Genomic DNA, 26,037 nt, shown 5'->3' on the forward strand with positions numbered 1-26,037 from the left:
TACTTACTGGTGGTGATCAGGCCTAAATTACACAGAGAGAAAATGGTTTATTTTCCCCTCTTTATTTGTTTTTTTCCCTCCCCAGTTATAAAATTTCCATAGTTAAATTTTTAGGGAGTTGGGCTTTCATTTTCATTTTTTCCCTTTATACCTCTTCTAAGAAGTGGTGTGCCAACGTCTACAATGTCACCTATGGTAAAATCCAAACTTGAATATCTATTTGAATAGGTGTGTCTGGAATCCGAAAATGAGTAAATGAATGTATATCAAAGTTGATTTCAACCTGAAAAACTAAGGCAATTAGAAGAGTTTTATTGATAAAACATTCATTGTTTATGGTTGGTTTTTCTTTCTTAGGAAGCCATCTATGTTAAGAAAGAAAAAAACAACCTTAAACAGAGGGGGTGGACTCAGGTTTCAGCTTTCAAAAACTTACAATGCAGCAATTGAGTTAATACCTTGCTGCTATGATCACAGCCGCAGCCTCTGTACAGGAGAATAGAGGACCTCGCCTATTGAGCCATGCGCATAATTCCCTTTAATCACCGACCTTTCAGACACTTAGACGGGTATGGGGCATTGCAGGCTAACAAAAGAGCATTGTTGCCAACTCCTCAGTAAGGAAAATAGCTATTGGCTGTGCTAAAAGTCGCTAGAAGTCGCTAAATGACGTCATCGCCTAATTTGCATAAGAAGTAATGTGCATGTTATTGATGCTGTGGGAGAAATAATGTCGTTACAGAAAGACAAAAAGTGACATTACATTTACATTACATTACATTACATTTACGTTTACATCCCGCTCGCTCCCGCCTTGAATGTAAGTCAGAGCGGAGCGACACCGCGTGATCAATTTGCGCCATCAATCCTAGCGCATGCGCGCTTCATTTGCAGTCTGGACGCTGAGGGTAAACATCCTGCGGCTCTGACTGCAGCGCTGAGAGGGACTCCTGCGGGAGCGGGAGAACGGAGTTGGGATGGGGGAGGCGCCCCACGGCAGCAGCTGCCGCTGGAGGACAAGAGTAGGAACGATACATGCTTTCACGTAAGAATCTCCAAAAGCCGCCAGTGACACCGTAAAAAGTCACCAGATTTGTCGCTAGTTGCTTTTTTGAAAAATAGTTGCTGGAGGGGTCTGAAAAATCTCTAAATATAGCGACAAAGTTGCTGAGTTGGCAACACTGCAAAAGAGGCCAAACGACCTCCATCCCAAGGGGGTGGACCCCTTCGTTCATTTCAATTTGCATGTTTTCAAAACAAAAACAAGGCTTTGTTGGGCTACTGTATAAAACCCCAAACTCAATGGTATTCCTCACATTTTTGTTAGGATAATTATCATCGATGATGTGTGAGTTTATTACACCTTGGTATTGGCTGCCTGTTGCGTGTCAGAACTGATGTTTTCCACAATAGTTTATCTAATTAAGACAGTTCCTCTGTCTGGGTATACAGTTATAATCTTAATTCTGTACATGGCAAAGATTTGGAAATTTGGGAAGTGAGAGCGGTGTCCTTCAGCTAAGTGTAATATTTTGATAAAGCTGCAGCCATGGGTGTCTACTCATCTGCTAACGTGTATGAGGGAAAATGTCATGATGTGGCAGACTGGAGATGTATAAAATGCCTTTTTAACTGTTAATCAGGGCCACACTTCTGAGATGTAAGCCTGGAGGTGAGCAGCTGCCTTCTGTAAACTCTAAGCAATTTCTCTGATCTGAGTAAGATTACAATTTCTATCAGAATCTGTTGTCATGTCTCCTAGTTATTTAATACATATAAGTTATGAGGTGTTATTGAAAGAGTTTGTCCTGAGTGATCTCTTTTCAGGAAAAAGAGCTGGACAGATAGAGCTTCAGGGTGCATACACAGAGCCCATCTTTAACATTTTGAATTGAAAAGGCTTCCTGGATGGAAAGCAAAACGTTTTCAAACTTGGAAACAAAGTCCAGTAGATTGTTTTTCATCTTTTCATAAAACTAGCACTTTTTAAATATAGCTATTTTCATTTTAACCAGCTATTTTACTGTGTAATTAGTTTCTGCATTGCTTTCAACATATTTTCTAATCTAAATTTGTCTTTTATCCAGTTCACTCCTTGCATTCTCCCCTGCAAATAGACAAAGCCCCAACTAGGGAAGAACTCTCTTAAATTAACTTTTTTTTTTTTTTACAGAAATATTCAACTTTGTATTAAAATAAATTTCACTGTATTGCATTTTGTGAAAAACAGTTCTCCTGCCGTACTCCCAAAGCCTTAGAGTTGGCTTTAAAACCCTTTGTAGATTAATAGATATCATTAATTTTTTTTCTTTTCCTAATGGTTTCTCTTGACAGCCTTAACCTCTATGTTTTAAGAATAGTTTATTTGATAAATTCTGCAGATCTGTCAATAGTCAGTCCTGGTGTGGCTAGTAAAGCTGATACCAGCATTACTCAAAATAAATGTTTATCAGGGTTATTTCAAGATGTAACAAGAAGGCAATACTTTAACACAAAGGTTTAAGATGGTTTTAATATTTTTTGAATCCCTAAATTAAATTGTAAGTTAAAAACTGTATTTTATATTTACATTTGTAGTTTTTTTTCTATTTCAAATTTGTCAGCTGATCTAAAACATTTGAATAGTACAAAAAAGCAAAAGTGAAAGAAAACTCTAGGTGCTATAGTGCACTGTGAGTATAATGTACAACCTTTATTGGTGGTAAAGTAATCATGTCTATCATCCATACAGAGAGAGCTGCTTCATAATTCAAAGTCAGCTGATTACTGTCCTCAAAGTTTAAGTTAGGTAACACTTGTTTAAGGGACAGCCAGAAATGGAATCCCCTTACATCCCATTTTCACTGTGTCAGCACAAAACTGGTTTTCTTCACATATTTACATACTCTAATCCTTTAGTGGACTTTCACTTTCATTTACTTCCCCTTACACCTTTTCTAAGAAGTGGTGTGCCAAGGCGAATAAGACAACGCCTTCTCAAAAAGGACCACAAATTGGGGATAATAGAGTTTCGTGGTCATGATTCCAAGTCAGTCTATTTTCTTCACATATGCCATTGTTTTTTTGTTTTTAATGTACCATGGATGAAAGAGTAGAAGGAAAACATGTCCTCATAACCTAGAAAAGAGGAACCCTATACCATTTAATAATTATTTTGCTTTCACTGCAGTCTATATATATGTTTGTTGTAATGGGTTTCATTTCCTTTTTTATATATGTACTTTTTTATGTTGTGGGTCAACTCAGCCTGTTTATAAAGTTTTCATATAAAAGCAGTATTTGAAAATGGTTTCAAAGGAAATTTCACATATTTTAACTACCCTCTACATGTGCAATACGAACAATCAAGGTCAGGTTGATTCTGCAATAAAAGTGGAGGTCTAGTGGATTAAAAACCTAATTTTCATGAGGGATCTTTCAACCCAAAAACAAAGGCATACTGCCCAAGTGTCCCACTATCCTTATAAGGACTTTGCACCCGTGTCCTTTCATTTCTTACTCATTTATTTTATGTTTCCTAACACAGACCATTACACTGCAAAAAAGATCTAGAAATAAGTAAAAATGTTTTAAATTAAGTGTATTAACCGTTAATTTGAGTAGGTAAATTAGATAGTTTGCCAATGGAATGAGTAATTTTACTCTTAAAATAAGATAATTAGATAATATGCACTTGAAATAAGTCAATGCAATTGTGTTTTCTTATTATAAGTGTAAATTGTCTTGTTCCATTGGCAAAATGTCTCCTTTACCTCCTCAATTGAAGAACAAATGCACTTATTTTTAGAAAAAATGACTTATCTAGATTTAGATTTTTTGCAGTGTACCCCTAAACTAGCCTAAACTTAGTTTAAGAAATTATTCCCATACATTAATTAAAATGTCCAGTCTTCTGCTTCTTTTATTTTTATTGTGTCCCCTAGAGGACAGAAAGGGTTAAGATTCCATTAGACTTTTCAAACTGAATATATCCTCTAGATTTGGGGGGTGGGGGACCAATGATTATACCGGCTTGTATTTATGACTTTCCTATCTGCAGAGGGACACCAGCATACCAAACTGTAACAGAATGCTCTCCAATGTTTAATGACAGATCATCACCAGATCATCCACCTGCACAAGGCAAAGCCTACAGCCTCTGCAGTTCCTCTCGGAACTTGAGGAGCTTGAAGTCAGAATTTGCGATATTATTTAAATTATAGGAGCAAAACATGCGGCAATGAATGCTTAATTTAATGACAAAATTTAAACCCACCATCAGCATCAATCACAGATGTTTCTGCTTGAACATTTTATCTTCGTTATGGATCTTTGTAATAAGGATAGTTAGGTCATACTAAATTGTTTTTTTTTCTACTTCCAAACTCACCCTATCATCATCCATGCCTGCGATAAGAAGTTGTGATCAAACTTAAGTCTCTTGTCTCACATGAGCAAAGAGGGTTTATTAGGCGGAGACAGTTGTTTTTTAATGTCCGCACACTCCTAAATATTATTTACTCTAAAACTACCACAACAACACCTGAAGTAGTAATCTCAATTGATGCTGAAAAAGCATTCGACGGGGTTGAATGGGAAAATTTATTCACTGTACTAAAGCAATATGGACTAGGCAATGGGTTCATTTCGTGGATACGCCTGCTTTCTACTTCTCCACAAGCAAACATCTCCATTAATGGCATCTAGTCTAGTTTCTTCACCCTAAGGAGAGGTTGTCCCCTCTCTCCTTTATTGTTTCCACTAGCGATAGAGCCATTATCAATTTTTTTGAGATCCTCCTCAACTTTTACTGGGATTTCACGGTTGGTCACAGAATTTAAGCTGTCACATTATGCTGATGACTTATTGTTGAATGTCTCAGATCCTGCTCTTTCCATCCCCACATTTTTATCTGTTTTCCAGAGATTTGTTACTTTTCTGGATACAAAGTGAATATCTCTAAAAGTGAATGTTACCCTATTAATGCTTCAGCCTTACAGCTCACAAAGTCAGATGTCCCTTTTAATTTAAAGTTGACTGGCTTTAGGTATCTCCGTATCAACATTACTAGAACATTAAATTCTCTCTTTTCTGCTAATTTCTCACCTTTCTTGTCTAAAGTTAAAATAGACCTACAAAGATGGAGAAGTATACCACTCTCTTTAATAGGAAGAATTAACGCAGCTAAAATTAACATTTTGTCCAAATTTCTGGTTTTATTTCACTGCCTCCCACTTTCCCTACCAAAAAAGTTTTTTTAAAACAATTGATCAGACTATCTCTAACTTCCTATGGTGTGGAAAGGCTCCCAGGATCCGTAATTCCATACTCCAGAGATGTAAATTCAATGGTGGACTGTTACTTCTAAATTTTCCAATTCTGTTATAGGGCAGCTCACATTAATAAAATCTTATTCTAGTTTAAATCTATGAATCTGCCGTGGTGAAACTTGGAGGCACAGTCATGCAGTTCATCATCCTTATCTTCTCTACTTACGTCCTCTATTCCATCCAACCTCATCAATTTAGGACACACTTCAAATTTAAGTCAGTATCCACTTTAACCCCTACACTAAAAAAAATCATTTCAGCCATTTACAGATCCAACCTTCCTAACATGGCATAATAAAGGCCTAAAGTGCTTTAAAGACCTTTACAAAGATTATATTTTTTGCAGTGTTGTGATTTTATGTTTTCTTCAATTCCCAGCCAGCTTGGAGTTTATATTGCTGATACTTTAAGATGTTTATTGCCCTCCCCGGTGGGGGTGGTAAAATATCTTATTTAATCAGATATTATTTTGGCTGTTATATAGAGTTTATGACACACAGTCCTACTAACTGTTAGAACAATAAATGAAAGAGTAATTGTAGCACTAATTATGGTCAAACAGTTAATTCTGCACATATATGGAATAAATTCACCACAACTTCTGTTCAAAATGTGAGTTTATTAAGAAAAAAAATCATTCAGCTCCAAGTCAAACATATTTCAGTTTAACACTCAACAAAGACTAGTGAAACTAAACTATGTACAAAGAGGAAGGGGAAAACGGTTGAAAAACATAACAGTTTAAGATGGATTTTGAGTTTAAAAACCAAAGTTTATCTGGAAGAATTTGCGATATGATCAAATTAGCTTTTTAATAATTTTAAAGAAATTGGAATGTTTTCAGACCAATTCACAATGCAAATCCATGAGGTGAATAAAACATTATTTGGCCAAATACCTTTCTACCTCGGGCGCCATAGACCTCCATTATTTGAATGTCAGCAGACAGCAAGAAGCCTCCCAGATCTCCAGATGCATTTGAGATATCAAAAAAGTACTCCAGAGTGTTGTTCAGCATTGGGGTGAGTAGAAAATGAAGGCTAATCATGTTTTGGGTGTACTATTCCTTTAACCCCACACTGCTCACAATGCAAAATGGCAACCCACTGCTCCCCAAGAGCATGGGTTAAATACACAGTTCATTTTGTTGCTCTGTACTTGTGGAATGACAATAAAAAAAAAGCTGGAATTGATCAAGACACCCATTCTGATGGAGTTGGTTTTAAAGTCAAAATGAAGCAGTCAAACATACTTAATTCATGAGATTGTGTTTTACTATTGTCAATAATAACATTACAAATGTGAAAAAAAAAAAAGCTTTTTGTTTTATATTTTTGTAAGCGTGTCTCCATAATCGCCGTACTTCAAATGGTGGCATCATGGGGTTGGTCAATGCTACAGCTAGCAATCAACTAGCAATCAGCGATATATCACAACCATAGAACAGTTAAAACATTTGGTATGATGGATGACGAAGCTGAAAGGAAACTCCGACATCTAAATCCCATTGCTTATGAGGCAATTCACTATGTGACTCGATTCATAGTAAGGAGAGAAGAGGCAGTTTTGGACCCCAAAAGTGGGATGTGGGCCCTAAATAGGAATCATAGATGTACTTGTGGGGGCAGCAGTCAGTAGGACCACAAAACACAAATAACAGAATACATTTTTGGAAGTCATGTTAAGCTTACAATTTGATAAATATCCTGACACCATGGCTTTGACTAAATATGCATCTTATAGTTTGTTTAAGTCTGTTTCCTTATTTTCCTTCCATTCTGCATCTAACAAATCGGAATCAGTAAAGCAAGTATTCATAGAAATATCAAGCTTCTTCTGCAAGATAATGAACAAAAATTGATACATAGCCTTTAAATCAAATTGGGAGGGACATATTTTTACATTTTATTTCAGGTAAACCAGCACACAGGAAATGTAGCAAATAGTAAAAAAGAAGAATTAAAACAATACAGATTGTCAATTTCTGTTAAAAAGGAAAAACTGGCATGAAGAGTCCTGCAGTAATCTGGTAGATCCAATATCTAAAATCTACATTTTGATCCAGTAGTTGTGTTGGTTGTGTGGAAAACAGTTAAATGAAGAAGAAACAATAACATGACAATGTGTCTCTAATCAAGCAGAAAAACTTCTGTAAAATTGTCATGCAACATGTTTTGGGATCATTCAAGACAACTATTTTATACAAAAAAGCAGCATTAAATGGTGTTGAAGCTTTTCAACATGCCAAATCAGTCGCTTCCTATACCAGTTCACATTTTACAATAAAATTAAAGTAATGAAGTCTGACAAATAAATTAATCTATAAACACTTGATTATAAAAGTAATCTTTTCTGCAGTTCAAAAGTTTAAAATTACAAATCCTATTTACAATACCAGGTGGTTTAACCTGCATCTGTAATGTTCTGTTAAAATCTGACGCTTCCTAATCTCTTTGGTTATTAGGATTTGGAAACTTAACTTCTTACACTTCTGTCAAACATGTTTATCCATTGTTGGGGTTGTGTCGTAAAGTTTTAGATAAAGGATCAATTTAAGACACAGTGAATAAACTCATTTCAAAAATAACATTTCAACAAAGTAAACCCAGTGTGACATATTTACAGGAAAACATTGATACATCTCAGGCTGAACAAAAAGTGGTTAACCAGAAACCCTCTTTCCATGTATTTTCAAGTCTTAAATACCAAAACTCACCTGAAACCTAAATAAAGTTAGCAAAACAAGTTAAAACTTTACTGACACAATCTCCCCTCAAAAAAATCGTTATTAGCTTTACAGGTAAAATATTTTTGAACAACAATGTAATATTGAAGAGACTGAGCTGTAATTCTCCATTTTACGCCACAAGGTGTCAGTGGTGATCTTCTCTCAGGATGATAATGAGGCTGTTTATACTTGTCCAGTAGCATCTTGGAGCTCTTCTCTGATGGTGTTCAGCTCCACGATGCAATCATTCAGAACATTTGCCACTTGTCTTATGGCACTCACTATTTCCTTAGTACAGCTTTTCTTCAGCTCTCTGGTTTCTTTGGTAAAGTACTTGTCCATACCTTTGAAGAGTCCTTGCAGGGAGCCCACAGCCTCATCTGTTATTTCTGTTGCTCGCATCACTGGGGAATCCACCATGCTGATCATCTGGACCGCCTTGCGAACGTCCCAGTCCTGTGAATAATGCTGCGTGCCAGATCTGAGGAAAGGGTGGCCGCGGAGTCTGTACAAGCCCTGGTTGACGAAGTGAAGGATCTTTGAGATCTCCAGCAATCGGTCTTCATAATCCTGCAGTATTTCCTCGATCTAATTTATGACAGGGAATAAACAAAGTTGTATGAAGCAATTTACAAAGCCCAATAAAGCAAAAATAAGTAACAGTTCCTAATATTTAACAAACTAGTTAATTTAACTATGTAGATGACACACAGCTATACAGTGCAATATTTGCATGCAACAATGAACCAATTCAAGCACTGTGGAAATACACAGAAATTAACACACAGATATTTTTATAGAATTTTCTTAAGCTACCCCCCCAAAAAACAAAACACAGGTAGCTTGTTTAAAAGTGGGCAGCTTCAGTTAATACAGCTAGAAACCAAAGGTAAGGCTTGATAGAAGGCTGACCTATTTCTGTCTTTATAAACCTCAACCTTCAGAGGTTTATAAAGACAGAAATAGGTCAGCCTTCTATCACCTGCAAGATTCAAGGACCAATGTCTTAGCAGGACCTTCAAAAACTAATTGATCTTTAGTAGTAGAATTACTACAACAGTGTCTTCACAGATCTGTCTAAAGCGCGGATCCAACAGATGCATCCGGGTCAAATCTATTCTGCAAACCTAGGACCAAACATACGGAAGCTGCTTTTAGATTTTTCACTCCACTGATCTGAATTAAATTCACAGAAAACTGAACCCTAAACTGGTTTAAAGGGGACAGTATGAAAAAGAATTGCCTCTTTATAAGTTTTTAAAAAAAGCATTGGTTTAACATTTACTGCAAAAGTCTAATGTCGCATCAAAACTAAAAGCATTCTCAAGGCTTCCAATTAATAAGTTGTAAATACACATGGAGAGGTGCATCAAATGGGAGAGGTCATGCTGTGCCGTCATTTTTGATTAGACCATGCAAAAGGGGACAAAAGTTGCCAGCTTATGCATTTGACCTTTATCTGAAAACGTGTCGTCGGTGGAAGAAGTCTTTAAAACAAGCAAAAACAACGTAAATAATTCTTCCTCCCATTTTCTGTTGCAATGGAGGACATTCTCTTTGTCCAATGAGAGGCAAGAGAGCACCCCCACAAAAATAAACATAAAAAAGGGGGGATAACCAGGAGAAATGAAAGTCTACATCGATGCAGCTTTTACCAGTTGCAGGCATAAGGACAGGCTTCAAAAAGGACAGACAGGCTGCAGCCTTTCTGCTTGTAAAGTTATTTAGTGAAGTTTAATTTCATGTTATATGTTATATTCTGATGGTGGTCAGAGGGCCCGGTGGCGCCAGTGTACGGCAGCCCCGCTTCTGTCAGTGAGCCCCAGGGCAGCTGTGGCTACAATGTAGCTTGCCACCATCAGTGTGTGAGAGTGTGCGTGAATGTGTGAATAAATGTAGTGTAAAGCTCTTTGGTCAAGTCTTCTGACTTTAATAAAGGCGCTATATAAGTACATGCCATTTACCATTTATATTTAGAACATGGCAGTGTAGTTCACCCATTATTCTTTCCCCCTGGCAGTGATGGCTAATTTGTTTGTTTTCTGAGCTTGCACTGAAGAAGCTCTGACACAACGGTTATCAGCTGCTGTTATTCTTCACACAAGTCAAATGAACAGGCAACTGTCAGCTTCTTTGAGTCCCGTTTTAGAAAAATGTTCCATGTGCTTCAGGTTTGACTTTATCTGATTTGATGGTTCATGTTTCCCCTCCATTCAAAAAATGGAATGTCACTACCCAGCTTCCGTAGTAGATCTCACACTTTCAGGGATCCACCAGCTGCTGTGTTTTTAGTGTTTGTCATTCATTTAGTGCACCACTAGATGGAGGTTAATATTAAACACTTTCACTTTGAATGGAGATGAAGAAACCCATTTATTTAGAAGTATTTGACTGGGATATCTAAATATTCGTTTTTAGCAAAACTTTTCAGTTCTTAATCGTCTTTTCAGTTTATGTATAATTATTTAATTTTCATTTTCATTATTGTCTTTAATCATCTGTCTTACCTTTAAGAGACCAATTTATTTTGTCTTATTTTTTTATCATGTACAACACTTTGAATTATCTTGCTACTGAAATGTGCTATATAAATAAACTAGCCTTGCCTAGATTGGCCTGGCCCAACATGGGAAAATGACTAAAATCACAGAACAGTACATCTACAACATTTATGTCTCATTGCATCTAAGGCACATTTTACCTGTTTGCGGTCATTCTTGTTGTGTACATTATCAGAGATGGCTGCAGAAGCTGAAGTGATTCCACCAGCTGTTGCGACCCCGACGCCCACAGCTGTAATTAGCAAAGAGGCTCCGAACGTTAAGGGAGCCAGAGCCAAGCCGGTGATAGCCGTCACAGTGCCCACCGCCGTGGTGGTTCCACCACTGATACCAGCGATCTTAGCTTTGTGATGGAACTCGCTGATGTCGTCAGCAAGGGTGTGGAGTGAGATGATGGCCTGCCACAGGACTTCGGCTTGTTCGGTGAAAACCTTATTGAAGAGGCGAAGACCTCGTTCAACCTTTTCTGCCAAGATGCTGAATGACCTGTAAACAAAGCAAGATGTTTAGATGAAATATGGTTTAGATGATTCTTTGTTATATACATGTTTAATTACAAGGAGAGGTTTAAAGGGGAAATATCAAAGTGAACTTTTTATACCCCTTACATACATTTTGTTGTGACCTTCTGGACTCTAGGTGACTCAAGGTTCTGTGTAGATATCTACATAGTCTCTTTGGATCATATTTAATCTATTCAGTTTCATGTTTCCCATATTACTTATTTTGAACCGTAATGTATTTGTACAGGAAGTGCCAAATAAGGTCAAGCGGTTTTTGCCTTAAAAAGTTTGTGACCACCACTTTTATTTACGGAAGCTACTTTTTTAGTCCATTCTGAGGCCAAAGCTCCAGGTGGGTAAGTCAGAATGTTTGGTTCTTGGGTGTTTTAACCGCAGCAATTCATTACACCCACCTCCAGCATCTCTGCCATTAGAAAACTGTATCCCTCTTTCAAACTACAAATGCAGCCAAACAAAGTGGAGTGGAATCAGTAACGTGGAGCGGGAAGGGATGCGGAGCCTCACATTATGTATGTATATGAATATATGGGCATTTTCTGTGCTATGTTAATTATTAAATATTGAAACCTCTATGTTGCACAAATATCCTATATTAATCGGTCACTGGACTAAGAGAAAAGGCTGCTGGTAAATTCAAATGGTCGCACTTTGACTCATCCTCTCTCAAGGCTTCGTCCTCTTCATCCGATGGCAGTTCATCCCACTCTGAAATGTAAAGATGGCAGGTGGTTAACCATTCATTAATCCATTAAGATGTCATTAAACGTAATTGGATTCAGACTCACTTTCTACTGTGTACCACCACTCCATTAAACTGTCAGTGTCCTGGAGACAAAAACATATCAGAATGGCTGTGAAAATGTATACAAAGCTATACATATTCCTACTGTTAGGGAGTTCTGTTTTAATTTTTCTTAAATCTGTCATATTAACTCAGGTTATAGTCTGACATGTGGATTTGTGTCAACCAAACAAACAGGATAAATCTGTGATGGAAAAATATTGTTACACAAAACTATTTTTAACATTAATATCCACCTAACATTGAAATGAATAAATAAAGGAATGCAATAACAATGTTTGTATTAGTAAAAAGGAACTGACCCCGTCATCTTCTTCATCCTCCTCCTCTTCTTCTTCCAGACCCCCGGCAGCTTGTTCGTCCATCTGAGCAGCCGCCCAGGCTGCCTGCAGAATCGGTGGGGATAAATATTAGGTCAGTTTGTTGCAACATGCTTTGCTTTGTTTTTACAGCTGTCATTGAACTCCGCACTTTTAAGGCCTTTACTGACATAAAAGCTTTGCAGCAGCGTTTCGTGCGTCAGCAGACAGTATGCAGCTAAACCAGTCAGGCAAGACGTTAGAGAGATGAATCAAAGAGCAATTGAGAAAAGAAGGCAAGCACTTTCAACATGCAGCTTGTGATTGTCTCAGGAAATAGCCTGCAACTATCCAATTGCTTTCAACTTTAGATTTCTAAGTTGATATGTGACATTATTTTTGCTTCTGTGTATTTCTGGCTGAGAGATAAACGCCAAAAGGCAATCGGTTCAGCATCAGTGGAAAGTTTTAAAGCTGATAATCTGATATAGTCCGTCAGCAGGTGAAGCTGATCAACACCATGAGTCACAGCTATCACATGAGAGTGAATGTTAAAAAAAGAGGGAAGTAAAGATAAGATTGCAGTGTTATAGAAGTGTTCATAACTCTAAAACTTTCCACATTAAAATGCGTGTTTGTAAAATGACAATGTATTTGATGATGTAAATCAACCATTCTGAATGGAAATGTTATTTAGAAGGGAAATCACATTATTTTACAAATTAAAGCCAAATACAGCATTTGTATTCAATCCTGCATCCTTATCTGTACCCATGAATAAAATCTAACACTACAACCACCTTCCATAATCAGCCAATCTTTATACAATATATGGATTATATTAAACAGAAGCAGTCAAGGCATTCAAAGTAATTATGGAGCAGCTGTGGAAATCAAGAGCTCAGGTGGGTGAATCTGCTGACAGGACAATACAAATCTGTGATTCACCACCAATCGACTCTTTATGGGAGAGCTGTATGAAGACAGCCATTGCTGGAATAAAGATACATGAACTCCAACTTTCCATGGATCACCAGCCAATGCAAACACATAAAAGAAAGTTGCTATTGAGGATTACAATAAATATGGAGGATTTTGTCTTGCCTTTAAAGTACATGAGGTCTAATTCACCAGGAAGTCACATTCTCCCTTATGAAACACGGTGGTGGCAGCATCCTATTGTAGGAATGCATACCAACAGGGAAGAGAAGATTGTGTCTTTGTTAAAACGACTCCAACATTGTGGACTGATCTCCCATGACATGTCAGGCAGGCCTCCTGGCTTGAAGACTTCAAGACTCCTCTTTAAACAGATCTACTGCATTTGCAGGAGCCTTTTGCACATCCTGATAGGCTGACTCATTTTTAATTTTTACTTTAAATTATTTTATCTCTTATTTTTAAGTTATTTTTTAATTTTATTTACAGTAGCTTGTCTATTTAAATTTTACAGTTACAGTAAGTTCATATATTGTTGAGCTTCTAGATTTTAAAGTGCTTTGTTAATAAGGTGGTATGGTATGATAGAAAGGATCTTGATGACAAATATTTATACAGCAATCTTAAATAAAAACCTGTGAATTTTTTCCACATTCATTTGTAAAACATTGAAATTGATGCCATTTCCTTCGACTTCACATTTCTACCCTATTTTAAGCTCATACAGTCATTTTAAAATATATAAAAGTTAATTAGAAGATGACTAATTTTTGTATACAAAATAAATAAGATTTACCGGTACTTTTAAGCAGAAGCTTGGTGACTTGCTGCCCTCTGCATTGTTTTAAAGTCAGTTTTAGTTAGAATAAAATAAAAAACTATTTTAACTGATGTAACTGCACCCCTGCAGTCGTACCTTAGCAGCCTCTGAGAGATCATCAGATGCGGCTTCAGATTTGTTCTTGGCCTTTTTGCTCTGTTAAGAAAAAGAGTAAAGTCTGAGAATCTGACACAAATTAATCTGATAAAAAATAATTTACGATTTCTGGACTAGTTGCAAATAGACAAAAAGACAAACCTTTCGCTTGTATTTCTTGGGAACTTTGAATTTGAATTGCTTTTTCTGTTGGAAAAAAAGGGAATACAAAAACTTTGTTTCTAGAATAAATTACTAACGGCAAAGAGCAATAAAAAAAAAAAAAATTTAAAATGACCAGTTTGGCGATTTCATCATCAGGATCTTCATCATATCCCTCCGCGGGACTCTTCATATCTTTTTCTGTTCCATCATCATCATTAGAGCCCCCCTAAAAGTATAAACCGTGGTATTAAAGTCCCAAATAGATCAAGCTTTTCTGTTAATTTACTTATAATACACTCAGGTTTACCGAATAGGAGCAGGATTCTCTTGGCTCACTGAGTCCGTGTGCAGCCTTAGATTTGCGCATATGAATCTTATACTTTGACTTTTTCTGCCAGAAACAAAACATTCATTCAAAGTTATCAACAACAGAGATGATACTAACAAGATTAGCCTGTGAAGTGATTTCAATAAGCATGATAAGAACATGAAATAATCAGTTTTTCAATCCTCTCTCCCCATCTTAAGAAAAGGCAAAAGGTTACATGTTTTCGCTCTTTAGATCCTTCAGCAGCCTCGTCTCCATGAAGGCTTGGTGAGTAACGGAGAGATTTTTCCTGTTCCTCATCTTCCATTATGGCAGCCTAACAGGCAAATTAAGTTAGCTCATTTAGCTTCTAGCAATCAAAAAAAGTGAACAACCTCTTGTTGATTCAAATAAATCTATTACCTTAGCTGGGTTCAGATATTCTATCTCTTCAAAGTCTTCAAATTCATCATCCTAAAAAATAAATAACCAAAACAAAAACACACATTATATAGAAAGGTACATCATAAGGTAATATGCAAAAGAGCAGTTGCCTGTTCAGAAAAGTAAAAAAAAAAACTATTCCCGGCCTTTTTTACAACTTTCCCATCCACAAAAGTATTGATAACTATGGCGGGGTGATATAAATCGGGATAATTGTAATTGTGATACATCATAAGTATTGCTAGAAGTATTTTGTCCCCTGCCTTTACAATCATATGGGGACATTACATGCTTAACCCATAGGTCTTAAAAAGATGTTGATCCAAGATTGGATTCATTCAGACAATTGGGAAAAAGTCGGATCAGCTTCACTTATGTCCAAAAAGGATTTGGTTCACTTTGCCAGCTGTTTGAACATAGCCTTAGTCAGAAAGACGTTTTAAAACAAAAACTGAAGACAAAACATCATAAGAAGGAGCAGGAGGAGCTTAGCTTCTTCTTTTAGAAAGACTGAACTTAGACTCAGACCTCTCATAGCAAATAAAACACAATTTCAAGACTCGGACAGCATATATAGTTAAAAAGTAAAGAGTTGCTGTCACTGTGCAGATTAGCTGCTAAAAGAGCCACTTCTTCCAACTCCAAAAATGATTGTGCTCTGCCTCACATCGGCACTCGCTTAATGGAGTAAGTATGCATGTTTTTAACTGGACTGTACAGTAATTTTAAGTAATTTCCCTCTGGGATTATTAAAGTATGTCTTATTCTGATTCTGAAAGTAGATGCTTCTATATGTGGTTGGGTTATTTTCCAGAACACAATTGGCTGCTTCCTCAGTAGGATTAGTCAGACATGCATGAATTAAGGGACAATAACACCTTGATCATAACTTTGCATTATAAACTGGTTTAAAAGGTCGGGAAAGTTTATTTTGCATCATATAGACCCTTTCAAACGTTTTCTCAATGTTCTTCCTGACCCAATTCAATGTGTTGCTTGGTGTACAACACAGGATGCTTTTCACTAAGCTGGCCATTGCATTTAACTGTGGCGCAATCTATTAACCTAAACTTAATAGTGCAAACACTAACCCTGTTTTTGTTTTTCTCAAACAATGCTATCTCAACTTATCACATCTAGTTTCAAATCAGACACAGATTGTGCACTTTGTTGCTCCTAAAACTGAACAGGTTCTTTACCTGTAACTTGCCACGAGGCGTGTAGCCATGCGCTCCAGAATCTTCAAACAATTCGTCCTGTAGAAGGAAAACATCCCAAACATGAGACCCGGTTCAGACATCCTCATACCACAAACATTAAAATGCAAACGGCTCACTGCCACGTTCATTTCAACAACAAGCTTCAGTCATACCTTTGAGTCCTTGCGAGGAGTATATCCATAAGCTCCTTTTGGTTCATCATGTGGCTGGAGAAAATAAAAAATGGAATGAGATGGGGTTTTTTCATTTAGAAAGCAAAACAATCAAAGTTTGGTAAATGTTTTTTACCTTTTGTAGGGTGATGGCAAATCCTCTTTGTGGCACAAACTTAATTTTAACCTTGCTATTCTTCCTCTGAGAAAAAAAACAAAAGAGATCTTAAATAAAAGTAGAATGACACATTTAAAACTGCTTTCATTTGATCAGAAATGTTTCAATTGTATTTATTTTATCTCAAAGAAACATCTGACAACCTGTCCTCCACCGACTTTTTGTGCCTCTTCATAGTCTCTTTTATCCAACACTGAGCTCTGAAAAACATTTAATTCAAGTTCAAACAGTTGAGGCTGATTTTCAAATATCTCTAATGTGTTAAAAACTTGAGGTCTTCCTGTGTTTCTAAATGAACTTTACTTTGTGGAATAAAAGTTATTCACCTCAGACTGTCGACGAACAATGGTGTTCTTCCTCTTACCACTTTTATTAAAAGAGTCATCTTCCTGTTAAAGGAGATTTATTCATAAAAAGTGACATCAGTGCTTTTCAACATTATAGATCAAAGCTGAAATTATTTAAGGGAAAGATTGTGATAAATCCCTTTGCCAATCGGTGGCCAGAGTCCTAATTGTACCTTTGACTTTTCTGGTAAATGCCCATTCATGTTCTTGCCCTCATATGTAGAGGTAGCAACTGAAGCTCTTCGAAACAAATTATTGACTTTGGTCCTTGGTTTTTTCTTTTGGAGGGAATAAAATCATTAATAAACATGTGGGTCAGCTTTAATTATAGTCATACTTGGTGCTGTTGCAAAGGAAACATACTTTATAGTCCAAACTATAGTGATCTTCGTCATCTCCTGTAGAAATATTTCCATTCGAACCAAATTCCTAAAAAGAGTGGTAAGGTATTATTCTGCAGTGTTTAATGCAGTAATTAATAAATATGTTTTGTGCTGACATTTGCCAGTTTAAAAGCAAATACAGTTCTTTTTAAACCTGAGAAGTTTTACCTTAGATGATTTTTTTCGGATAGGCAATGTGTTGCTCTTTCCCTCCATCATGTCATCAGAATGCGTTTCCTACATTATAGAAAAAGATTCATTAACGCAAGGTTAAGGAAATGCAAAACAATGAAATGGTCTTTTATCAGATTTACCTTTGAGCTTCGTCTAGATAACAGCGACATTCGAAGGTTCTTGTTCTTTTTCTGGGAAATGATGCTCTGAGTTTAAATTAAGCTAAAGCAAATTTAAGTGAACAAGGAGAGAGGAGCTAACATGTTACCTTATTCTTAACGGCACCATCAGGGTCTTCACTGCTTCCTCCATCTGACTCAGTCTTTTCCTAAAACAGATTTTTTCATCTTTAACTTCTTTTCTCTACTAAACAATGAGCGATGTTCATAGCAAACCTGATTCTGACCTTCATTGACTCTCTCCGTAATTTGAATTTTCCCGACTTGTAAAATTAGACAAAAAAAAAAAAAATCAAAAATGATTAAATTGATTTAAACAGTCTTATGAAGTAAGCAGGGGGGTGTATATAGATTTATTTCTTACTGGCTTAAAGTCTGGATTCAGCTCAGGACTATCTTCAGGCCAATCTTCCACACAGTGTTCCTTCATTTTTAGAGAAAAAAAAATGTCCATAAATAAACACAAACAAGCACTCAAATATGGTGAAAGCATTTATTAAAAACACCTGCTTTTTCATCCTAATATAGAATAGCATCTTGTCTCACAAAACTCCTGTTTTCTTCATTTTGATTGAGGTTAAAAATAAAAAAAAAATCAGCCACAAGAGGATCACTACATTAGATACTCAACATCACACATCATCCACTCAGTAGAAATGAGGATGATAAAAAAAATGAAAGTCCCTGTTGTATAAATCAGCCTTCTGATTAAATTATAATGCCCTGTGGGCTTTTATTTTCTTTTTTTCAATGTTTTTCACCTTTTTTAATAAACAAAAGATACTTTGATTTTTTTTTTCTACTAGGATTAATATCCTGTACAAATTTTTTTGGTCTTCGTTTTAATAATCATAATACCTGCCTCTGTTATTCTAACTTGGCGTTTACTGACCAGGCAGGTGACTGCTTAACATTTGATGTAAGCAGGGTTTTCACATTCATAGATACATATTTTTATGATTTTTTGTATTGAAGCTACTAAATATTTGGCAAAACCTGTGAACGTCGCATAAGGCTATGTTCACACTGCAGGCCTTAAAGCTCAATTCCACATTTTTTTGTGAAATCAGATTTTTTTGCGTGGTCATTCACATTTTCAAAAAATACGCAAGTGTGATTTACTATATAAACTGCATTCATACAGCTTAAGCATCCTGAACGTGCAGTTGAGGACTTAATGATGACACAAGCAAGCGTGCTTGTATTAACGGAAATAAAAGTGGATGGTAGTACTGGATTGCATCTAGCAATCTTTCCCAACCCCAAAAAGACAATATTTTAAAGATGGTTAAAAATAATGTTGTTTTTCTTGCCACTTCTGTGTAGGAAGACGGAGAATAGTATCAACAGCGTACAAGTTGAATCACATAAAAAAATTTTTTAATAAAAATTGGATCCGTGTTGTTCAGAATGTCATGAAAAGATTAGATACAGGATGCATATGGGAAAAAAAAGAAAAAAAATTGGATTTGGGGGACTTCATGCTTCTGTGTGATCGTAACATAAGATGTCTATCTATACCTGTTGTATAATCAGAATATTAAACTGTGACCAAAAAAAAACAAAAAAAAACAGGAATCAAGTGTGACTCTGTATATGTTTCATTCTATAAAAGATGTGACTGTAAAAACACCACCAAACCTAAATTTTGGAAATGTACAACTGAGTAGTCATTTTTTTTCCATCCTTGGGATTTCCATGGATAAACAACACACCTGTCCAATAAGGAGGATGTCCTCGAAGACCACACTATTCTCAGGTTCCAAAGGTTTGCTCACCTGGGAAAAAATATAATAAACATCTGAATAATGTTTACTTTTAATTAATTAGAAAAGGTTCTCTTTTGTCTTAATAAAAGAAAAAGTCACGTCTTCCATTCCTGAATAAAATATCAATACAGAACAATTGTATTAAGTATTAAAGAAGACCCCTCTACATACCAGATTCTTAGGTTTATAGGGAGGAACTGGTTTCGGGGGAGGTTTGAACACTGGTTTCGGGGGAAGTTTCGGCAGCTCTGGTTCGGTAACATGGAATTCAGGCATTTCTGTTTCAACTTCAGTCTACAAGTAAAGAAGAAAGTTCGACTGTTAATGAGCCAGTATCAAACCAACAGCATCTATCATTAAATCCAAGATAAACAGAACAAATCTATATGATCTGATTCGCTGTCGCTTACAGAGACTACAGAGGGTGAAGGGCTCTCCGTGGTCTGGGGCTTCTCTGCTCTGGGGCGTCGAGTTCGAGGAAGGGGTCTTGGTGGACGCTTGAAGGTCTGCGCCTGTGTGACAGTTGAAATTACTATAGTAGCAAAAAGGCCTTTACACTTTTATTTAAAATAAGCCCAACATACATGATCCATGTCAGCTGGAGAAAAGCTGGGTGAGGAAGACAGGCTGCTGGCCAAAATGAAGGGGGTCGGCTGAAGGATATTTTCTTTGCTTTCCTGAGGCGTTGTCACAAGATTTCTTGGCTTGTTTGGAGGTTTTGGTGGAACAACTGGAGGACGCTTTGCTGGCATTTTCTTGTGTATGTCAGACATTGGTGAGTCCACTCTAAAGTCAAGTGGACTGTTGTTTAAAGGTGTAGAGAAAACAGTATTGGAGGAGGTAATCTTAAATATATCATCGCCCCCTTCCACGCTACTGAAACCATCCTGGAGGTAGTCAAATTGCTTTGAGGGAGTTGGACCGAAAGGATCATCCAGACTGGAGAGGTTGAATGAATTCCTCAGAAGCGGACTTGGAAATGGATCGATTCCATTTGTGGATGACGATGAAAATATGTCGAATTTTTCCTTAAAGGATTTCCCAGAAAGATCACCTTCTGCTTTGCTGGCATCTTCTTCGATCCCATTAACATTGAAGAGTTCCTCATCTTTATGTGGAAACAAATCCGCTTCTAAGCTCGTAGTTTTGGAAAATGGATCTGGTACCAACATTTGTGGGGAGTGGACTGAATCCTTAGATGATCTAAAAATAGCATCCACATCCTCCACCAAGTTGTCTGAGCTCTTTCTTGGTGGGAGTTTAGAGAGCCTTTGTGGTTGAGCAGTGTTAGCCTTTTTCAGAGATGCGCCACCAAAGTCACCATTGGCATTAGCATTGACCGTAAGAGAGGAGGGTCGGAAAAGCTCATCCTTGGGGTCATACCTCTGAGGCACGTCAAGATGTTTGGAAAGTTTTGCTCCATTTTCTGTTGTCTTAATTCCATAACCAAGTTCCTGTGGAGAGTTGAGGAATTTCACTGGGGGCAAAGGGACAGGAACAACATCTGCTTGTTCTGAAGTTTCACTTCCAGGGCTCTCCACTATGGTCCTTTTGTTGGTCAATTCCTAGTTGCAGGACAGAAGTTTTTGGGGTTCAATAAAACCAGATAACTGTGTCATCAGGGGTTTGTCTGTAGATGACATACCTTGTAATATGAATAAAAAGGATTTGTTTTAGTCATATCTGCAGAGCCTCCATTCTATTTAAAGACACAAGAGAACAATATGTGATGCAATCATATTTAACCTGCACAACTGCAGGAAACAAGACTAAGAAACAAACCTGAGGGCTCGAAGAACATTCTTCTGGCACTTCGTTCTGAAGAAATTAGAGAATCAATTGTGAAATTCCCATACAAGCCAAGCCATTCATAGAACATCTAGCATTAACACCATACAAAACAAGTAAATAAACTGGTGTTTCAAAGGGACGCCCACAACAGATGGTGCTGATTCTAGTCTTGTGATTTTTGCCCTTGATCATGATAAGAATGAAGTTACTTAATAGAAATTTCTTGTCAGGTAGCGATATGGCACAGACACGCCTACAACTAAAGATCTAAAACGGTTACACCAGAGGTAGTTCATAAAAAAAACAGCAGCACAGATCAGGGATCTGTTTTGTTGCTCTAATGAGTGTAATATGTAGAGATTAAACAGCAGCATCATCAATAAAAAAATTAAAAAAAAACTAAGACAAATTCTGGAATCAACATTTTGTCCTGTTTTTCCTCTCACCTGGCGAAAGTGCTGGCTGTCCATTTCTCCAGCAAATGACCGCTCACCTCCCTAAGGAGCAAAAGTCCCACATCTCAATATGCACATACTTGGAGGAGCCACAGCAAATCATGCTCCTTGCATTTCTTGCACGCATAACTAATGGCATGCAACATGTGATTTTTTTTTTCTTTTCTTCCTCTTGAAACTATTCAGCTATCTACTGTATCCTGCAGAAGCTTCTGATTCTTCAGCATGTAAATCTGAATGAAAATATGAAGCTTAACTTGTAATACGTAACAAGCTTCTGTATAATAATGGATGTTTAAGTTGAGCCAAAAGCTACTGTTTTGAGATTGCACTTTTCAAAAGATGTTTGTTAGGAATGATCTTAAGCTATAAGATAGAAGCTATTAATTTAATGAAAGAATCTTCTAAAAATAACTGAATAGTTTTTAAGAGCATAAAGACTGTAGAATGGGTCATTAACTGCAAAAACTCAACAAAGAACATTAATGAGAAACAAAATGAGCTTTACTGATTTTAACAAATGAAACAAGATAAAGAGTGAAAAGTTTAAAGGGGTCTGAATACTTTTCGTACCCACTGTAGACAGAAAACCTTCTTGGTCTATAAGAAAAAAAACCTCCATTAAGTGGTAGTTTTAGCTTAAAGAAATACCCTTACATCAGTTTCCTCTATCTCGGAAACCCCAACGAAATCAGCTCTTAAAGAAAAGTTAGATATATCTACATGCAAGACGTAGAACAGCTGCTTGCATCAACACATTATATACATGTCACATAAACTAATATAATTCTAGAGCGTCATTTTGCATCCACCACCACAGACAACCCCTCCTCAGCCCACCAGATTCAGAGATTACATTTCTACAAATCCTAACATGACCTCAGACAAAGGAGGAGTTTTATAAAGCCAAGTAAGGAATAATGGTAACCCCAAGCAGAAAATTAAGAGGTTTTGGTTAAATGCTACCGAGCATCTGATAATCACAGCATTTAAAAGTTGTTTACTTTTTTGTAGTGTTGTACCAGTATCGGACGGGGCCCAGATACCGCCCTAAAATGGTGGTATTGGTATTGGCGAGTACCAACAAATAGGGCACCGATACCATTTTGAGAGCCATAAGTTTATTCAACTATTGTCACCCACTCCTGGTAGGTTAAAAAAGTTCTACTGGATTCACTTTGTATTAGATTTTTTTTCTGCTTCACAAAGGTAGGCATCAGCTTGACAAAGCCATGATGGCAATTATTTTACATTATTATGGTATCGGTATCGGCCGATACTGCACAGCCAGGTATCGGGCATCGGCGCAACACTACTTTTTTGACACGGCTCATAAAATAGACAATCATCTTGATTTTTAATTAATTTACACTGAGAAATCCTTGTTAAACAGTGTGACCATATAGACCCTTACATGTAAAAGAAAAACAAACATACTGTATCATATTAACAGCACAGAAACTGTAGCAAAGTGAGGTAATGTGTAAATATAATGTTCCCACTATAGAAGTGATAGTGTGCTGTTAAATTTTAAAGGTCTCTTTTTTTTTTTTTCTTCTCCAATCCCAACTAAGCATTTAAGTTATCTGAGGTAATTTATTCCAATTTATTTCAACACCTTTTACAAAAAAAGATTTTTTGTTTTAATAGGTCAAACCTGTTCCTGAGTTGAAAGAAAATAAATCATCCTGGTGTTGATCATACTGGTCACTTTTTGGGGGGGACTCGATAAACAGAATGTGTCAAACTGGCTGCTAATTCCTTTGTTGTGCAATTAAGGGTATTTCAAAAACTAAAACAGAGAAAAAAGCCTTTTTTAATTTCCCTGTACAAAAGTTTTTGTTTTTTATTTAAAAATTATGAGTAAAACAATCAAAATAGAAAGGAAAGATTTTAGAGGAAAAACCATTTACTAATAAAGTTTGCATGCCCACTTTTCAGTTTGGACCTGCGTCCAATTCCATGTATGTGTTCTACTTACATTATAGTGATGACGAAAGGGGTCATGGGACGCCTTTTGCAGCATATTCCGTAGTGTCACAACACTCTGCAGAGACAAATCATAAACTTACCCAGAATGTAAACACCTAATTGGTGACAAATCAGAGAAATGTGTAATTATTTCATCTTTTAGAGGTTGAGCTCAGTTATTAATTGTAAATTTAAACCTCTTTAGTGCTAAAGAGTCACAACATTTGTAAAACAAATGACTAAAATATTAAGATTTGAACTTGGTTCATGTGGTTTGATTTTGACCAATCCTGACTTTGAACTGAAGCTGTAATCTGAAAGTACTAAAAGCTTTAATTAATGGATAGAACAGAAAAATGTAACCCTAACCCATCACTTTTGTTTCTTTGAAGTATTACCAGTAACTTCTGGACATTCCTTTAGAATTTCATAATTTACAGGACTCAAATTATTAACAAAAATTTCATAATGAATCGAGATTAATGGTCATGTTAAGCTGAAGATCTAATTAATTCCAAACAGAGGTGTCAAGTAACGAAGTACAAGTACTTTGTTACTGTACTTAATTACACTTTTTAGGTATTTATACTTTACTCAAATACTTATTTTTCTTCCTACTTCTGACTTCTACTCATTACATTTTCACACAAGTATCTGAACGTTCTATTCCTTACATAAAAAAAAAAAAGTTACTCGTTACTCTTGGCTTAGGTTTTATAAATATTTATTTCCCGTCATGTGCTCCATCCAATGCAGATCATTGGCTCCATCCACATCTAGTGAAAACTAGTGTAATTGGATGAGTCATATAACGCAAATACTCATTGGTTAGCTAAAGGAAATCATCAGAAGCAAGCAGGTGTTCTTCAAACTGTAAACATGAATTGTCTATGCCATGCTACAATGTTGGATTCAAAAAAAGATGTTGAAATGTCTGAAAGGTCGGACACAGGCGAGAGCGTATCGGGAGATGGAGACCAACAAAACCTCCCTCATCCTTGGCCCTATCTCAAAGTATTTTTCAAAATATTCAAAAAATTGAGCTTTCAATTCATATAGTGGCATCTGGCTGGTTTACTTTATACTTTTATACTTTAAGTAGTTTTTGGAGCACATACTTTTTCACTTTTACTTGAGTAAAGAGGTCAAGTTGATACTTCAACTTTTACCAGAGTGTTTTTAAACTGCAGTATCTATATTTCTACTGAAGTAACAAATGTATGTACTATTGACACCACTGCTTCCAAATAACAATATCATCTCACTAGAAGAAAAGGAAGGGTAGGATGGATAGATGAATGGATAATCAAAGGAAAGAAAGCTAAAATGAATGACGGATAGATGGACAGAGACAATTGAAAGGTTGGATAATTATAAATATGGATGAAACAGACTGACCAGCAGATAAATGGAAAAAACAGAAGAACGGGTAGATTGAGACATTTTCTCAACTGGACATTAAAAACCCAAAGATAATTCTGACAATTAAAAATGCAGAAGATGACATCAGTCTGTGGACATTATACAGAGGGCCAAATACTCTAAAACACCTAATTCTGTTCTATTAATTAGAAAAAATAAAAATTGTAGTAGATTGATATAGTTACCCCCCTCCTCCTCTTTTGTCATTTTCTTCTTTCAACAACCCAACTAAAGAATATATATATATATATATAAAATGAATTTTACTCCCTGGTTACATCAGAGAGAGAAAAAAAACACGGGAGGAAATTACAAAACAGCTGCCACTACAACGTGGGTGTCTGGCTGCGTCACTTGTATATCACAACAAACGGCTTGAAGAATTGATACAAATAAAATGGGACTTATATATAATTCTTATGTAATAGACACACAAGTGAGCACTTTATCCTGGAAAAAAAATAAAAAGACTCACGGGTCGCCTCTCTTGCGGAGTGGTTGGTGTAGTTGCTGCTCCTCCATAATCACCAACTTCCACGTCATTCTCCTTTATTGATTCATTTTTTTTTAAAGAGTATACATTAAGTAAAAATAAATCCACTTTTCTTAACGACACCGTTTGAGATATATATATATATATATATATATATATATATAATAACAAACACTGCTCTATTTGTTTGGTTTTTGCAGAATATTCTCAGAAACTTACCACAGGTGTTTCTTCTCTCATCTCCCTCCTAAGATTCTTTTATAAACTAATTTTCAGTCCAGAAGAGGATATTTTCCCTCAGCTATGCGTTCAAAACCAGACCTGCCCGGTCATAAAACACATCAATGCCTTCCCGATGCTCACACACCTTTGGTTTGTAATTATCTCTTTGCTCGACTCACCTGCGGCAAGCAGGCAGGGTAATCAAACTTCCTGTTGTAAGATTTTCAAAATAATGTTTCTCTCTCTCTCTCTCTCTCTCTCTCTCTCTCTCTCTCTCTCTCTCTCTC

The 26,037-nt window shown here is 36.5% G+C and overlaps 1 protein-coding gene across 1 annotated transcript; it reads right to left on the reverse strand.

Moving 5' to 3' along the window:
• Positions 1 to 7,553: 7,553 nt before the first annotated feature.
• Positions 7,554 to 21,248, reverse strand: LOC119793225. Its single transcript, XM_038300288.1, has 29 exons — positions 21,179 to 21,248; positions 21,042 to 21,095; positions 19,981 to 20,961; positions 19,807 to 19,908; positions 19,568 to 19,690; positions 19,343 to 19,405; positions 17,992 to 18,051; positions 17,855 to 17,890; positions 17,717 to 17,776; positions 17,589 to 17,639; positions 17,443 to 17,511; positions 17,255 to 17,320; positions 17,065 to 17,169; positions 16,871 to 16,933; positions 16,688 to 16,744; positions 16,503 to 16,568; positions 16,367 to 16,420; positions 16,194 to 16,250; positions 14,974 to 15,024; positions 14,789 to 14,887; positions 14,551 to 14,634; positions 14,377 to 14,469; positions 14,241 to 14,285; positions 14,079 to 14,138; positions 12,227 to 12,310; positions 11,908 to 11,947; positions 11,770 to 11,827; positions 10,739 to 11,084; positions 7,554 to 8,625 (listed from the first exon to the last, which is right to left on the reverse strand). Exons 2-29 carry the CDS (start codon positions 21,075 to 21,077, stop codon positions 8,221 to 8,223), a joined length of 3,414 nt encoding a protein of 1,137 aa, XP_038156216.1. The 5' UTR covers positions 21,078 to 21,095; positions 21,179 to 21,248; the 3' UTR covers positions 7,554 to 8,220.
• Between the last annotated feature and the right edge of the window lie 4,789 nt (positions 21,249 to 26,037).

Source organism: Cyprinodon tularosa, unplaced genomic scaffold (assembly GCF_016077235.1).
Source record: "Cyprinodon tularosa strain WSP-4 unplaced genomic scaffold, ASM1607723v1 ctg445, whole genome shotgun sequence".
NCBI classification, from domain to species: Eukaryota; Metazoa; Chordata; class Actinopteri; order Cyprinodontiformes; family Cyprinodontidae; genus Cyprinodon; species Cyprinodon tularosa.

What these genes read in the sequence shown, in the direction of transcription:
- LOC119793225 (XM_038300288.1), bottom strand. Translation starts at nt 21,077, where the DNA reads ATGACTAAAACAAATCCTTTTTATTCATATTACAAG. An exon ending in CTTTTTATTCATATTACAAG is followed by an intron (nt 20,962 to 21,041) that starts GTATGTCATCTA and finishes TCCTGCAACTAG; the next exon opens with GAATTGACCAACAAAAGGAC. An exon ending in ATCTCTCAGAGGCTGCTAAG is followed by an intron (nt 12,311 to 14,078) that starts GTACGACTGCAG and finishes CCGATTCTGCAG; the next exon opens with GCAGCCTGGGCGGCTGCTCA.